General features: G+C 46.3%; 1 protein-coding gene across 1 annotated transcript in view; it reads right to left on the bottom strand.

Moving 5' to 3' along the window:
* Positions 1 to 2,521: 2,521 nt before the first annotated feature.
* The window catches only part of PPP3CC (protein phosphatase 3 catalytic subunit gamma), a 40,361-nt gene continuing 26,574 nt past the window's right edge, over positions 2,522 to 16,308 (bottom strand). The window contains exons 9-14 of the mRNA XM_083184833.1: positions 16,068 to 16,193; positions 12,911 to 12,988; positions 7,678 to 7,759; positions 5,895 to 5,992; positions 5,112 to 5,141; positions 2,522 to 4,387 (exon numbers count right to left, since the gene is read on the bottom strand). Of these exons, the coding sequence (XP_083040959.1) occupies positions 4,233 to 4,387; positions 5,112 to 5,141; positions 5,895 to 5,992; positions 7,678 to 7,759; positions 12,911 to 12,988; positions 16,068 to 16,193 (569 nt within the window). The 3' untranslated portion in view covers positions 2,522 to 4,232. The remainder of the gene's footprint in view (positions 4,388 to 5,111; positions 5,142 to 5,894; positions 5,993 to 7,677; positions 7,760 to 12,910; positions 12,989 to 16,067; positions 16,194 to 16,308) is intronic.

The following is a 16,308-nucleotide window of genomic DNA, read 5'->3' as shown; positions in this document are numbered from 1 at the left end:
GGAGATGCAGGTCTTCCAAACCCTGTTATATTTATCTGAAACAAACCTCTTACCATTAAGCAATGTAGGAACCATATGGTCTGTATACCATGACTTTCTAGGACATTAAGGTGCTGTCAAACCCACACTAATACCCTTTCTTTTCACCTACCTCATTGCTAAGTTAGGTTTAGGCAGAGGACTTCGGTTTAGTGCCTTGGGGTGTTGTGGGGTGGGGAGATCAGGGTTAGGCCGAAGGGTAGGAAGGTTTGGATTAGCCAAGTACAGTATATTTACCAGACCTGTCGGGATTCCCTCTATCAGTATTCTGACTGCCGGTATTCCGTCCGCCAGTTACCCTTATGTCTTCCATTTGGCGTCCAGCATATGTAAGGGGACTCCAACTACTAGACTGTCTGCACAGGCTGCAGGGAAAAGGGATGCTAGTAATCCGGATATCTCCACATCACACCATTTGGAAGGAACGTTTCCTCGCATGAGATACGTTGGCTCCTGGCATGGGTATAGCGGCTAAGAACTTGAGCTATTGCGGATAACGTTAATAGTGCCCAGGCAAGATCGCACTCTATACTCCTGTGTTCCAGCATCCAAATGGGTGTACGACAACACTTGCGCTGCAACTGTACTGCAATCTATTATATGAATACTTAATAGTAAACTTTGTTCCTCAGATCTTAGCGATGTCACCAGTTCCTCCTGAAAAGCAACCTCAATCTCTTATATATTTAGCCAGACCTGTCACTTATCCCCTGTGTATATAACATTCCCGCACAGCGGGATACACAAACCCGCCCCCCCTAGGGAAAAGACCAGTGTTTTATGTGTATAACGTTCCCGCCCAGCGGGATACACCACCCCCTTGACATCACCTCCCCCCGCCCAGCCAGGGCTACAGTACACGCCCAGCATCCACCATTACTCCCGCAACCCCCCTCCCACGATTCACGGGCCCCCGCGACCCCCCCTACCACGATTCGTGGGCCCCCCCGCGACAGCCCCCTCCCTCGATTCGCAGCCCCCTCCTGTGATTCATGGAAACCCCCCTTAGTGCTCCCCTCCCGCAATTCTCGCCCCCCCCCCCCCCCCCCCCCAGCGATTCACCCCCTCCCACGATTCACGCCCCCCCCTCATGCAATTCACGGCACCCACCTCCTGCGATTTGCGGCCCCCCACAACCCCCCTCCCACGATTAATGGACACCCATGCCCCCCCTCCCTTGATTCACGGCACCCCCGCGATTCACGGACCCCCACAACCCCCCCTCCCGCAATTCACTGACCTAGACAACCCCCCTCCCGCAATACAGGGCATCTTACATACAATTCTAACCATATTTCTCACAATACAAACAAACATTCACAAATTAAGGGGGCACAGCCCCTTACGCCGGTGTGAAGAGCGCCCATAGGGCGCGATGAATCACCTAGTAGTCAATATACTGTTCCTATAGCTTAGCCCACATGATTGCTGACTGCTGTAAGAGACAGAGCAGCATTAATGGCAAAGTCCATGCATATAGATAGTTTGAAATCTAGAACAAGATTTTATTAATGGCTTGAAGGCTAAAATAATCCATGTTATGATTTACCTGGTTTGGGCTGTTTACCCAAACAAGAACATCTAGTAATGCATGGGAGCAAGTGACAATTGAATGTGTACTCCCAAACATGGAAAACAGCCAAAAATAGACAAATTGGTTAAAGCTTTTGGATTTAGTCAGTGTATGCAGATGACTGCTTTTGCACATTTTCCAGCTTTTTGGAGCAAATGGTTGATTGTAATTTGTTCCCAGACATTATCAGATTTTTGTTCCATCCAGCCAGATAATGGTAAAATGTGTATCCAGCTTTAATCTGGTGGAATATGTATTCAGGTGCCTGTGGCGATGTAGTGTCGTCCTGCAGGTGCCTGTGGCGATGTAGTGTCGTCCTGCAGGTGCCTGTGGCGATGTAGTGTCGTCCTGCAGGTGCCTGTGGCGATGTAGTGTTGTCCTGCAGGTGCCTGTGGCGATGTAGTGTCGTCCTGCAGGTGCCTGTGGCGATGTAGTGTCGTCCTGCAGGTGCCTGTGGCGATGTAGTGTCGTCCTGCAGGTGCCTGTGGCGATGTAGTGTCGTCCTGCAGGAGCCTGTGGCGATGTAGTGTCGTACTGCAGGTGCCTGTGGCGATTTAGTGTCGTCCTGCAGGTGCCTGTGGCGATGTAGTGTCGTCCTGCAGGAGCCTGTGGCGATGTAGTGTCGTCCTGCAGGAGCCTGTTGCGATGTAGTGTCGTACTGCAGGTACCTGTGGCAATGTAGTATTGGATGGGAATACAGCTGTACTGTTGGGAAATGATTATAGTTATGGGGTTTTGGTGGACAGAATTCCCGTTACTAAAGATGAATAAATCTACAGGTGAACATCTGCACATAACCATACATGTAACACTGCATGCATAGACAGTGCCTCAGTAACGGCATACAGACACACACACACACACAATCCCAGGCACTCACAGCCGGCAGTAATAAAACTCACACCTCAGTTATCTATTTTGAAGTTTAATCTGAACAATTCTTTTCCTCCCAAATTCTTGTGGAAAAAAAAAAAAATCAGCATATACTTTTAAAAACATTTTCCTCTTTTTTTTTTAATACAAGACAACTCAGCAAATAATAAACTTAATGAAGAAAAGAATGAAGAGGGAGGGAGAGAGAGAAAAAAAAAAAAAAGGAGGTTGCATCTCCCAACTCCCCCGATGCTGCCATCAAAATAACTCTTCAACATGGGTGCAGAAAGTGTCATTCCTTGTGCTACTTCTCACTGGAGAGGCACCACAGAAGATGGGTTACCCCACCTCTAGGGAAGTTTCCCTGGTGTCTTTAACGACCCTGCAGGAGATTTATGGATGAGATTTTCTGAAGGTAACCCAGCTCCTGAGCGCCTTATTGCGATGGCGGTACTGGTTCCTGGCCTTTACAGGATGTGGAACGCAGTATCTAAGTGCCATAATAAAGTCTGTCACCTCCAGCCCTTGTGGTACAAAGGTTTCCTGTGAAGATAGCCCTAAGTGCACTCCTGTAGTATAATGGATGTGCCCTGCCATAGTGAAGAGGAGTGTGGGCATCACCCCTCCAGAAAGGAAATGTATTAATGTGATCTCTCTCTCTGTTATAATGTTAGTGCTTGAGAGGGATCAGTAATGACCCTGCAGAGCCACCCGTCGCAGTACATTCCGTGCATGCAGTGCCGCCCGTCGCAGTACATTCCGTGCATGCAGTGCTGCCCATTGCAGTACATTCCGTGCATGCAGTGCTGCCCATCAGTGGGATGAGCATGTTGCAGCACCCTTCACAGAGCATTCAGTGCAGAACCAGCCGCTCGGCAGTTTTGTTATCATTTGTGCAGTATAATGTGTGTGTGTGTGTGTGTGTGTGCGCGCGCGTACACAGCAGCTGCTGCTGTGTCCAGTATGTTGTGATCATGCCAGTGATGTCTTGTATGTGCAAATTGTGTGTAGATCGGCTGATGGGATTCATTTACAGAACTGGGACATCATCAGTCTCCACATTTCTCTGAGAAGGGCCACAGAACCTGGTGAGATCCGTACAGCATGCAGAAGAAGTGCCGCTGCTGTACCCTCAATGCTTCTGTGATACAAACTCAGCCCTAATTAGCACCAAAATACTGAAGTAGACCCCTGGGTTGGGCCTTATTGACGGCCTGGTTTCTACATGGGTGAAGTACAGGTGGCTCTGCAGAGTGTGGTGGGGGGGACAGGGGAGCTGCGGGTTGGGACCTGACCCTGATAATATACAAGACTGCAGCCGCTGCCGCTTAACAAATCCTACATTAAAAAACAGGGTATTTATATTACACATGTATAAATATATATATTTAGAACGCAAATGACATTTACAAAGAGAATACAAACTGCAGGACAGACCAGCTCAGTGTGTGCTCACAACTCGTGTTTTACAAACTCTCCGTGTGTGTGTGTTTGCGTGTGTCAATATGTACACCCATGTTCCCCACTTCTAAGTCCATGTACCAGTCTGGAGTCATGTGATTTCTGAATGGACCCTATAGTATACACACCCCTGGTTAGGGTGCACCTCTGTATGTGTGTAGAGCAGCAGGGTAGGATGCGTGTGTGTTTGGGACATCAGCCTGGTTTGAGAGTCCTGCCCTCGAGCACGGATTGTTGCTGGGTGTGATGGGAGTGTGATGGTGTACAGGCAGGGACAGCGGCAGTGTCACTGTTGGCTCTTGTTGGTACTGTTCTGATCAGTGGAGTTGAGGTCTTGGGGGGAAGAGGAGCGGCGCGGAGGCATGCGCTCATTTATCCGGTCTAATCCTCTCGCTTCTTCAAAATTGCGAATCTTGTGTTGTGGAGAGAAGACTCGCACAGCTGTGGGGAGGAGACATGCTGTTACACACAACACTGCCAGGCGGAGGAACACAAACATGAGTAATACTGGTTATAGCTCTCTATACATCTATCTATCGTTTGTCAGGTCTGTCCGCCCGATCAGACATATCTGATTGGACCAGCAGCACACAGCCAATGCCGTCATGAAAGCTGTATCTGTACATCAGCACTGGGACCTATCTGCACGGACCGGTGACATCAACATCTCACGCGCCCAGTTCTGAGGCCCAACATATCGAGCGGCTGATTGGCAAGTGTGTATAGCAGATGTGGCGCGACAGTGGGTCTGCAGACAAGCAGGGCAGGTGTGTGCCCAGCCTAAGAGACAAAGCTGGCAAATATCTGCTGAATTAATAAGATCACACAATGCAATTCTTACTCTGGATAGAGGAATGATATATGGATAAATGACGACACATACTTAGTGTCAGGGTCTATCGGTACATTTTTATATGAATGGGTTTTTCTTTCAAATGATTTATTGACATCATAAAAGATATGTTTCCATGTACAAATACTGGCTTATTACTTATAATACACAAAACAGGACTTGTAATTACCACCTGTATCATATGTTAAACATCTCCTTTGCTGCCAGTACTAGCACATCGCCCCCATGTGTCAGTTCTGCTAACTGCTAGCAAAGCAGACTGATACAGTGTGTGTAACCGAACATACTGCTGTGGATAAAGGTCTCTCTTACCTTCCTGAGCCTCAACCGCTTCTACTGTGGCTGTAAGGGAAACACAATGAGACGGTGCATCAACGGAACATCCGACAACACTTACAATGCACATTATTATACTAGTAAGTCACACCCTTAATACTGAAAGTCCTAACACAATGACTGACGTGTAATAAGCTCACTCGCTGGAGTTATAGGAGGGTAAGGAGACATCACTGGCATCCAGACATTATCATAGATCTAGTGGTAGATACTGTAGAACAGTGGTTATCAAACTCGGTCCTCACCCGGCAAAAGATCACAGGTGGAACTAATTATGTCACCTGTGATTCTGTGTGGAGACCTGGATATGTGCACTATTGGGGGTCCTTGAGGACAGAGGTTGAGAACCACTGCTGTAGATGGACCCTTTCTCTATTCAGCCTAAAATCTGTACAAATCCATACCATGCTGCCATTACAAAATATATAAATACATACACACATATAGTGTTACAGTCACAAGCCACGCAAAGGAAAGAAAAGACATAAATGCATTAAGCAATTCTCCTAATGTTCATATTGAATACTGAGGTTATACAAAAGCTCAGTGATCAGCTTTACCCTGACCCCGTGATCTCCCTCCGTGTGCAGAGCGTCACTATACAGTCAGCACCCACTATGAAAGCATGGAACCGGATGTATCTCCATCACTCATTGCCCTGACCCTCGCTACATCACTCCTATAACATCACCGTATAGGTACGGATACATGATGGGAGGGCCAGCAGCACACGCGCGCGCACACACACACACGTCTTACCGCTCTCCAGAGTCTGTCTCCCACCAGATAGGACACCCTGGGGCAGTGTTCCTGTGGGTGTCAGGCCTTTCAGCGTCAGCACACTCTCACTCTCCTCCCTATGGGAGAGACACAGCAAGAGGTCAGGCTACAGGGTTACATGGGTAGTCCTGCTACTAATAACAAATAACCTCTGGGGTAAACAATAACAGAAAACACAAATGTAATTGCGGGACATCAGGCATAGTGAGACAGCACACAGGACACCAGGATTTCATGTGGTAGCACTATCCATCTTTGGTCTTCTGCCTACACAGTTATAATGAAGCTGACGGCTGTCAGAAGACAATAGCCGGAATCCCAACAGTCAGCATCCCAAATGTAAGTATGCCCGAGAGGGTTGTGGTTAGACTGTGGTGGTGGTGGGTATAGTATTGGCAATGGTGGGGAGTTAGGCTTAGGAAGGGGAGGATTATGGTTAGGCAGTAGGACTAAGGGCAGGGTACAGAAAAGGGTTAGCACACTTACTAAACCGTGTCCACACTCGGACCATTGAGATGCCGCTATCACTGACTGTCGGTAGGTATCCTGACTGACCGGATCCCCACCTATGAACTCACTGTAGGCGTTACTGCTGCACACTGGCACTCAGCAATGTCACAGGTAAGCTGCATGGTCAGGGACACAATGGCTCCCTCCCCTGTATGCAACTGTAACTTTGCATTCCAAAATCTATCTTCATAATGTTCATAACTCATTGGGGCAGATGTATTAAGCTTTAACAAGAGATAAATGCAAGGGTGATAAAGAGAGATAAACATCCAGCCAATCACCTGCTAACTGCCATGTTACAGCCTGTGTTTGAAAAAAGTCAGTAAGGAGCTGATTGGCTGGACGTTTATCTCTCCTTATCACCCTTGCATTTATCTCTTGTTAAGGCTTAATACAGCTGCCCCATTGTGTGGTTATGTAACCAGCACAAGTGAAGCTACTGTAGATTTCTTTTTAAACAAGTATTCCTCCGCCAGGGACGGTGTGCTCATCCTGGGTGAGATTGGCGGCAGTGTCTTCTTTCATGGTGAAGAATTGCATTTGCTGGGTTTCTATGCATTCACTGTGAGGTTTGCATTTGGCCCCTGGGCCTGACTCAGATGTTCCCAGTGCCGATGTTGCCGGGTTTCAGCCTTCTTTTGAAAGGTGCAAAGTGATTGACCCTCAGTGTTCGTTTTTTGGGGGTAATGGGGGAAGGGTGGCTTGTTAATCGTAGGGGTTTAACATTTCTGGGTGGGACTTCTTTGTGTCCTAAGACTTGGACAGATAAAAGTGCAGAGAGAAAGTACTAACCAGCTCCTAAATGTCATTTCTGAAATGTAGCATGGCAGTGAGGAGTGGATTGGCTATTTTCTCTCTTCAAGGCCTAGTACCTGGACCCTTTAGTTCTGATGTTACAGATGATGCTTCTTTTGTATGTCAGTGGATCAGACGCGACCAGGCTGCACCAGCAATAGATTTCCGCTAAACCGCCACGCACAGAATTCTGTCACAACAGAACCTGCATCTACTTCTGAATCAGGCCCGCTGTGTGCTATGCCCCGTACCGCCTTGGTGCTCAGCGATCTAGTTAAGCAAAGCAATCTACCAGCGCTGTGCGCTGAGCGATCTGTCACGGCCAGTGTGTACTGCATGCAGTATAAATCTAGTCAGGCGATAACGACGTGAAGGACTGTTCCATGCTTCATTTGTAAGCAATCTAAACATATCTCCCCGTGTGTATGGCCAGATAGAAACCAACGTCATACATCACCTGAGTACGGAGAACACGCGGGCCATCTTCCCAATCGCTCGGATCTTGTTCCGAATAATCTCTTTGCGCACAGTAGCGCCACCTTAAAAGGGAACATAAAGACTATGTTATAGTAAGATGAATAAGAAACTAAAACAGCCCAATGCGCAGCACATCCATGTTGTCTAATGCAGATATGGGACCATCTTACACTTTACAGCTTGACAAGTAAATGGACCATGAGGCGACCTGACCGGACGCACATCCTGGAACACAATCGCTGCAGGACCCAGCGCCTTTCATTACATTTTTCAACGTTTTTCTTAATATATTGATTGTGTGTTTTGAAGGCAGAATCCACTTAATTCTAAAATGAATAATAGTAAGCGCGCTGCTGTGGAAACAGAAGGGAACAGCAGTCTCCATGATCACACAGCGCCTATGTCCCACAGTATATATAGCAGGTGGTTGTTCTAGCAGAGGAGTCTAAGCAGGCAACACTCGCTGTTCGGTACCTCTACCTGATAAATAGCTTACTGGGCTGTTGGCAGGACATACACTACTGTGATGTCTCCGAGGGGAGAAGCCGCAGCCGATCCCCATGAACCGCCCTGGACCATCCCGAGCGGCAGCATCGCATTTGCTATATAGGATGCGGTCCTTTTGCATATGATATATTGCATGCAATCCCAGAAAATGCTGTGCGATCCGAGAAATCTTAAATGCAGCACAGGATCAGATCGGATGCAGAAGGGGCCGTGCATCGATCCGGATACAAAACATAAGCGACTTTCCAACTGAGTTCTCGTCCCGATCTGTTGGAATCGAGTGATAAGTGGCCAATTCATGTATGGCCAAATTAGGACTCGAATATAAATATCCCTCATATGAATATATTTCCTTATAGTGTCCTAATAAGGTGCTCCCCAGCACTACACCCAGACTATAAGCACTCCTACAAGACGAAGGTGATCCCTAAGCGGGTGCAATAAAAACCTCTTATAATCATAAAAATGTTCAACTTTATTGAGATACTTTAAAATAAAATGTTACATAAATCAAAACGAGTGAAATATTTAAAATTTAGAATGTGAATATAGAACTAAAAAAGATGATCTAGATTTAATAGTGCTCGGTAATTATTGTTCATCATGTGATTTATTTGTATACTGCCCTTACTAGCTATGTCCTGCGTCGTCTGCATGTACAGACAATGTTGGCAACGTATGGGATCGCGCATCGTCAGAGACATATTGCAAACACACTGGACGGTTTGGTTATAAATACTGTGCAATGTAATGGTATTTGTCAGAACAATATTATGATAAGAAAAACTCCAGTGGGCATCATGTAGTTGTAAATGATTTCCATGCATATATATCTGTATCAACAATACTGGGTACTGCTTGCATTAATCCTAATGATATATTAATATGAATTCTAGTTCTACTAGTATTATACACCACTCAGATTCATAATCAGAGGTGTAGACTATGGTGTGCCACTCAGAAGTACGAGCAGGTACCACTATGTTACCACCGGGGGCACTAACATTGAGCATTACAGTCACACTGGTGCGGTTATGCCGCTTCTCACAACTCCGCTCTGTTAACTAAGCCGACGCCCCGGATCACTATTACTGGCTGCACATTTGAACAGGGATCGCGTCTCCTGCAAGTATCCCACCTGTAATTTACAAGTATAACAACGAGGAGTATATAGACAGCATTGGATGACAGTTTAACCATAGAGAAGCGGCGTAACCGCACCAGTGTTTATATACAGCCATGCACAAAAGTTTTGAGCATGACACAAGTATTGGTTTTCTCAATGTTTGCGGCTTCAGTGATTTTAGACCTTTTGTCAGATGTTACACTGAAGAAAAGTTAGAAGCATTTTATAAGTGTCAAATGCATTTATTGACAATTACATAAAAGCACTGTATACACGGTGGGTGACCTGTGCTCCGTGCCGGGCACAATTGCTCGGCAAAGCTTTGCCTATATTTTATAGGCAAAGCCCTGTAATCTAGCAGGAAAGCCAGCAAGCACTGGCTTATCCCTGTGGGCGATCACGACACACAGGATCGCTATAGCTGTAGGGCATACACAACAGGGCCATTTCTAAGCGATGAAGTCAGATTGCTTAGAATGGGCACTGAAATCACCCTGTGTGTATGCCCCTTTACTTTATGCATGGAGTCAATATTTGCAGTGTTGACCCTTCTTTTTCAAGACCGCTGCAATCCGCCCTGGCATGTTATCAATCAACTTCTGAGCCACATACGGACCGATGGCCGCCCATTCTTGCCTAATCAATGCTTGGCGTTTTTCAGAGTTTGTGGTGTTTTGTTTATCCACCCGCCTCTTGGAGAGTTTCCAGGCCACGAAAAAATTATTATGTTCCCCGAGCCACTTAGTAATTCTTTTTGCCTTATGAGAAGGTGCTTCAATCAAGCTGGAAAAGGCACATGTTCATCACCAAACTGTTCTTGAATGGTTGGGAGAAGTTGCTCTTTGGAGGATGTTTTGGTACCATTCTTTATTCATGGCTGTGTTCTTAGGCAAATGATCCCACTCCCTTGGCTGATAAGTTTTACTGTTAGCATGACACGTAACAGGACTGATGGTAGCGGTCACCTTTCCTTCTCCGGACATGCAGTTTTCCAGATGCATCAAATTATCTGTAAGGGTACTCATCAGAGAAAATTACGGTACTTGTGTAATAGCACGGCGACCGGCTACGCTACGTTTTCAGCGTAGCCCAATGGCTGCCTAGCGTAGTTAGCGCAGGGACTCAGTGGCAGCCCGGTTCTGTCCCCAGCGTCCATAGCTCTGTCCCAGGCAAGCCTAGTGAGCGCCTCTCACACAGCGCCGGTAACCGCCAGATCCCCTGCGCTGGCGGACGCCGGTGGAGAGGGGATCATGCAGGCGCCGGCTGAGAGGCGCTCCAGCTGTCTGAGACGCAGGGTGCGTCTCAGATGCTCCTGCGCCTCAGTAATTATTGTGGCAGGGTACGGCAACCCTGCCCGTGTTCGCAAGTGCGTCTTATGCACAATAAAGGAGGCATTTGCCAGTGGTCCATGTTACATACTGAGAAATGCCTCCTTTTCAAACCCCCACTATCCACGCCACCCTGAAGCGTGGCGAGCACAGCGATGGGGTGCGGAATACATGTGAAGTAATCTGCGTCCGCTCGCCACACTTCATAGAATCAACTCCACGCTGACATGGATAGTGGGGGTATGAACAAGTTGGGAGGATGCGTAATATGCCCGCTCGCCACGCTTCGGACTGGCGTGGATAGTGGGGGTGTTTCAGGAATACATTCACACCTGTTATTGGGTGTCCATTAATACAAGTTTGTGTCAGTGGCAGCAAATGGTGCTGCTGGAAAAAAACCACTGACTCCTCCTCTGTCTGCGGCAAGTCACTGACAGGGACGCTGACTCTCTGGCCGCGGGAACATTACGCTACTTCTGACTGACTACGCAATATACGCTGGCTGCGCGAACACTACGCGGATTCTACAGCGCCGCTACGCTAACTGCGTAACGGGCGCCGTACCAAAATTACTTTTACCCCAGTCCTCAGCAGTCCAATCCCTGTACCTTTTGCAGAATATCAGTCTGTCCCCGATGTCTTTTTGAAGAGAAGTGGCTTCTTAGCTGCCCTTGACACCAGGCCATCCTCCAAAATTCTTCACCTCACTGTGCATGCAGATGCATAGTGTTCATTCTAGCACCCGCCATCTTTGAAAACCCGTGTAGTTCCTCTTCCCTGCCTGGGGTGTTGCTGTCTGCTGTAGTGCTTCTAGCACAGTGTGGTCTGTATATCAGCACTGATATGCAAACCAGACCTGTGCTAGAAACACCACAGCAGACAGCGACACCCCAGGCAGGGAAAAGGAACTGCATGGGTTTTCAAAGATAGCAAGTGCCAGAATGAACACTAGAAGCACCGACACCTGCCTGCTGCCATTCCTGAACAAACTCTGCACTGGTGCTGCCCCGATCCCACAACTTTAGGAGATGGTCCCAGTGCTTGCTGGCCATTTTTGGGCACCCTTCTTCACAACTTTGGAAACTCTACCCTTAAAGTTCTAGCTGACCCGATACACAGTTGATTGAAGTGCAATCTTAATAGCAGCAATATACTTGCCCGTGAAGCCCTTTATGTGCAAAGTAATGTTGAATACTGTACACGCGTTTCCTTGCATGTAACCATGGTTAACAGAAGATTAACAATTATTTCAAGCATCACCCTCATTTTAAAGCTTCCAGTATGTTATTCTAACTCAAGCAGTATGACTGCATGATCTCCAGCTTTGTCAACACTCATCTGTGTTAACTGTATGCCTGACATGATGTCAGCTGGTCCTTTTGTGCTGAAATGCAGTGGGAATGTTGTTGGGATTAAGTCTATTGTCATGGCAAAGGGGACTTTGCAATTAACTGCAATTCATCCCATCACTCTTCATGACATTCTGCAGTATATGCAAATTGCAAAAAAAATAACTGACACAGACTGTGAAAATGTATATTTGTGCCATTCTCAAAACCTTTGACCATGGCTGTTTGCGTGACCACTATAATGAATCTTGGCGCTCCCGGTGATAACATACAGTGGTGCCTGCCCATTCGTCTGAGCGCTACACTGTAGAGGAATATCTTTACAGCTACACCTCTGACTATATATCTGACTGGTGTATACTTGTGAAACTAGAGTATTTATATATCGCTAGGATTAATGCATGTGGAACCCAGTATACTTATATGCCTTTCCATACACATATACTTGATGTACAGAAATGATTTCACAACTCTACGATACTCACTGGTGCAGTTGTTGATCATTCCACCACCTTCATGCAGAGCCCAGTAGAAATGGGCGCCATTATTTCCATGCACAGCCCTGTGCTCTTACAGCAAAAATGGGAGCTGTCATTCCAGAACCTATCAGAATGAGTGTTGCTCTGCATGCCACCTTCATCGGCAGCCCTCTGCTATTAGGGGGGGGTGGAATGATGTTCTAAGAGCAAAGGGTTGCAGATGAAGGTGACATGCTACAGCATTTTACATCAGGTTTATGACCATTATAGAGGACAAAGGGAAATGTTACCAGACTGGTGAATATGGAGCTGCGAAACGGTCTTTGGTTCCGTCAGCGGATACAGATGGCCACAATAATAAAGACAGCCCAGAGGGATGGTTCTGTACAATGTAAAACAAGAAGATGGGAGAAGGATAACTCACTTTCCAGTGCGTCCTCTCCGTCTGTGATCAGCTCATCGTCGGAGCATATACTGAGAATATTCACCAGCATCTCAGTGACTGGAGAGAGACAGCAAGGTCATACACATATACACACGCAGGTGCATCAATACAATCATCAGAATACTTCATAAAACTAGTACTATAATCTATATATTAGGGAGAGGTTGTTCGGTTAACATTTGAGGTCTGTCCACAAGATGCAGTTAGCTGCAGCCTTGTGCAATCATATACAAGTTACTCCTCCGAGACTTCTATACAGCTATTATATGTCTAATATCACATACATCTGAGTAATGTAGTAAGCAAGTGGAGGTCACATGACCTACTGCAGCAGGGGAAGCGCCACAGTTTCCACGTCATTACAAACAGTAAGCACAATGTATGTAGCAGGTCAGTCTATTATTTCACTGGGCCCTCTCAGACATAATCCTGTCAGGTTAGTTTGTAATTGGGGGTGTTGTGCATTCAGTACAGTCAGTGTCCATGTAACAGGAAAGACATGAATCACCAGTGATGTCACAGACTTAGCACAGTGCAGGCACAAAGTATATGGGCCAGATGTAGTAAGCCTTGAAAGGTGACAAAATGGAGTGTGATAAACCACCAATCAGCTACTACCAGGTCATTTTTCGAACACAGCATAGGAGTCAGAAACTGATTGGCTGGTGGTTTATCACTCTCCATTATATCACTTTTCTAGCTTAAAACATCTGGCCCTTTGTGACAGATTTGGAAGTACTTGGTGGTGATGTCAGTGAGCACAGTGCATTCAGTAATTATATGGGTGGTGATGTCACAGTGCATTCAGTATCTATGCAACAGGTCAGTAAGTAATTGGGTGGTGATGTCACAGTGAGCAGTCGCACAGTCTATGTAACAGGTTAGGAAGTAATTGGGTGGTTGTGTCACAGTGTCCATACACCACAGTGTCTGTAAGTCACTGGTAATTTCAAAGATAGACTGCATGACCAGGCTAGCATACAATTTGGTGGCATTGCCAAGGACTGAGCGCAATGTCACAGTGTCTTTGTAGCAGGTAGTCTGTGATTGGATGGTGATGGTGGTCTGTGACATGTTAAGCACAATGGAATTTGCTGTATAAGAAACTATAAATAATGTGAGGTCAGTGTAAATAGCTTGTTGGTCTGATTGAGGTGGAAAGTCACAAGGGTAAGGTCAGTGCAATGACACACTATATAGCAGGGTAGTCCGGGATTGGGTGGTCATGTAATAGTGTAAAAACAGTACCTGTGTAGTTTTATCTGTCAGTCACTTAATTTCACAGATGGAGCACAACACAGTTACAGCCTAGGCAGGTTAGTTTGTGTTAGTGTGACATCACTGCACCATTGCTGTTTGTGTACCCAGTTATTCTGATTGGACAATGATGTAATAGTGTGAGCACAGTGAAGTCGCACAGTCTATGTAACAGGATAAGCCTGTGATTAGATTACAGTGTGAGGAAGGAGCAGTCACACTGTATGTAGCAGGTTGAATGATTGGGTAGTGATGTCACAGTAAGCACAGTGCAGTCAACTTGTGAAGTTTAATCCCCCATAGCAAACAGATGACAGTCAGGGGCATGGGAGGAGGCAGCTCTTGGAGCTGACGACCACATCTCCAAGTGCTGCCTCCTCCGAAGTGTGAACTAGGCCCGGGTCACTCGACCCTGGGTACCCCTTCACACTGCACAGCAACCCGTGTCCGACCCAGGATTAATCCTGCTTTTAACTTGGGTCGGAATACCAGGTTGCTGGACCCAGTAAATTTAAAATGGTGCTTTCACACAGCACCTCAACTGATAAATCATCAACCCGTAAATAATCCGTACTTTGTGATTGGATGGTTATGTAATAGTGTCAAAGCATGAAGAGATATAGTGGATTGATCTGAATTGCTCTAGTACACGTACCCCAGTGTGAGCACAGTGCAGTCACAGAGCAAGTTACAGTTAGTGTAGAAGGTTAGTAAGCACTTGGGTGATGTCACAGTGTAGGCAAAATATATGTAGCAAGTTAGTCTGTGATTTATTGGCAATTATACAATGAGTGCAGTGCAGCCACACAGTCAGCATAACCGGTTAGTCTGTGATTGGGTGATAACGGCGTCTATTTACTAAGCCTTGGAGTGAAAGCAGAGAAAGCACCAACCAGCTCCCTTATCACAGCCTGTAACATTGCAGTTAGGAGCGGATTGGCTAATGCTGCATCACTCAACAAGTCTTAGTAAATAAACTCCCTATGTCACATAATGAACACAGTGCAGTCACACAAGCAATGTAACAAGTTAAGCCGAATACACACTATACTATTACTTGGCTGATCTGCAGATTGTACAGTGTGTACGCAGGAGTATTAGACGATAAATGGCTTTAATGGCTCCTGCAATGGTCAGGTGAGAAGTGCGTGATCTAATGTGCTGCACACGCTGAGCTAGAAACTGCTATGGGTTATAAAGTCTATGTAGCGGGCTGGTCTGTCAGTGGACGGTGAGATCACAGGTTGAGCGCAGCGCAGTCATACAGTCTATGTAGCAAGCTGGTCTGTCAGCGGATGGTGAGATCACAGTTTGAGCGGAGCGCAGTCACAGTGTCTATGTAGCTGGCTGGTCTGTCAGTGGAAGGTGAGATCACAGGTTGAGCACAGCGCAGTCACACAGTGTATGTAGCAGTCTGGTCTGTCAGTGGACGGTGAGATCACAGTTTGAGCGCAGTGCAGTCACACAGCCTATGAATTTATGACTTAGTTTTGCCGTTGCCTGTTTGCTAGTACCCAGTCTTGCCTTGTCTCAGCATATTGGTGTGTATGTAGATGTTCAGCATTTATGCAGAGGTTATGTCAATCACAATGTAAGCAAAAGCTATTTATAAGGACATTGACACCATGTTACTCCTCACTGTGGATGGGTAATTATACATACATGGCACATTGTTACCAAGCAAGAGTGAGCTCATTTGATGTTTGTTACTTACTATTTTCTAGGTACATGGACCCAGGTACATTCCTGCAAACACTATTACTGTGGTCCTCTTATTATTATCTGTGAGAGCTTAATTTGTAATATCTAATACATTCCTGCACAATGGTGTGCTATGGATCTAGTTACATACATTGTACACAGTAAGAAACGTCATTACCTTTCTCCCCTACAAAGGGCAGGGACCAAGTGAATACATCCATGAAGTTTGGCAGCCAGTAAGGGTGAGGAGAGCAATTAAACTGACGAATATTCATCACATTATTTTCATACTTTAGCACTGCAGCTGTGAGGAGAATAGAGGACACAATGAGTAGTTTCACATACAGAGCAGACGTCTGCAGTACAGGACACACATACACACACAGTCAGCAGTAGGAGCGGCTTCCCACAGAGATATA

The sequence above is a fragment of the Crinia signifera genome, chromosome 4, assembly GCF_055691185.1.
Source record: "Crinia signifera chromosome 4, ASM5569118v1, whole genome shotgun sequence".
NCBI lineage: Eukaryota > Metazoa > Chordata > Amphibia > Anura > Myobatrachidae > Crinia > Crinia signifera.
Note: the sequence above shows the minus strand (reverse complement) of the source record. Positions and strands in the feature narration are given on the sequence as shown.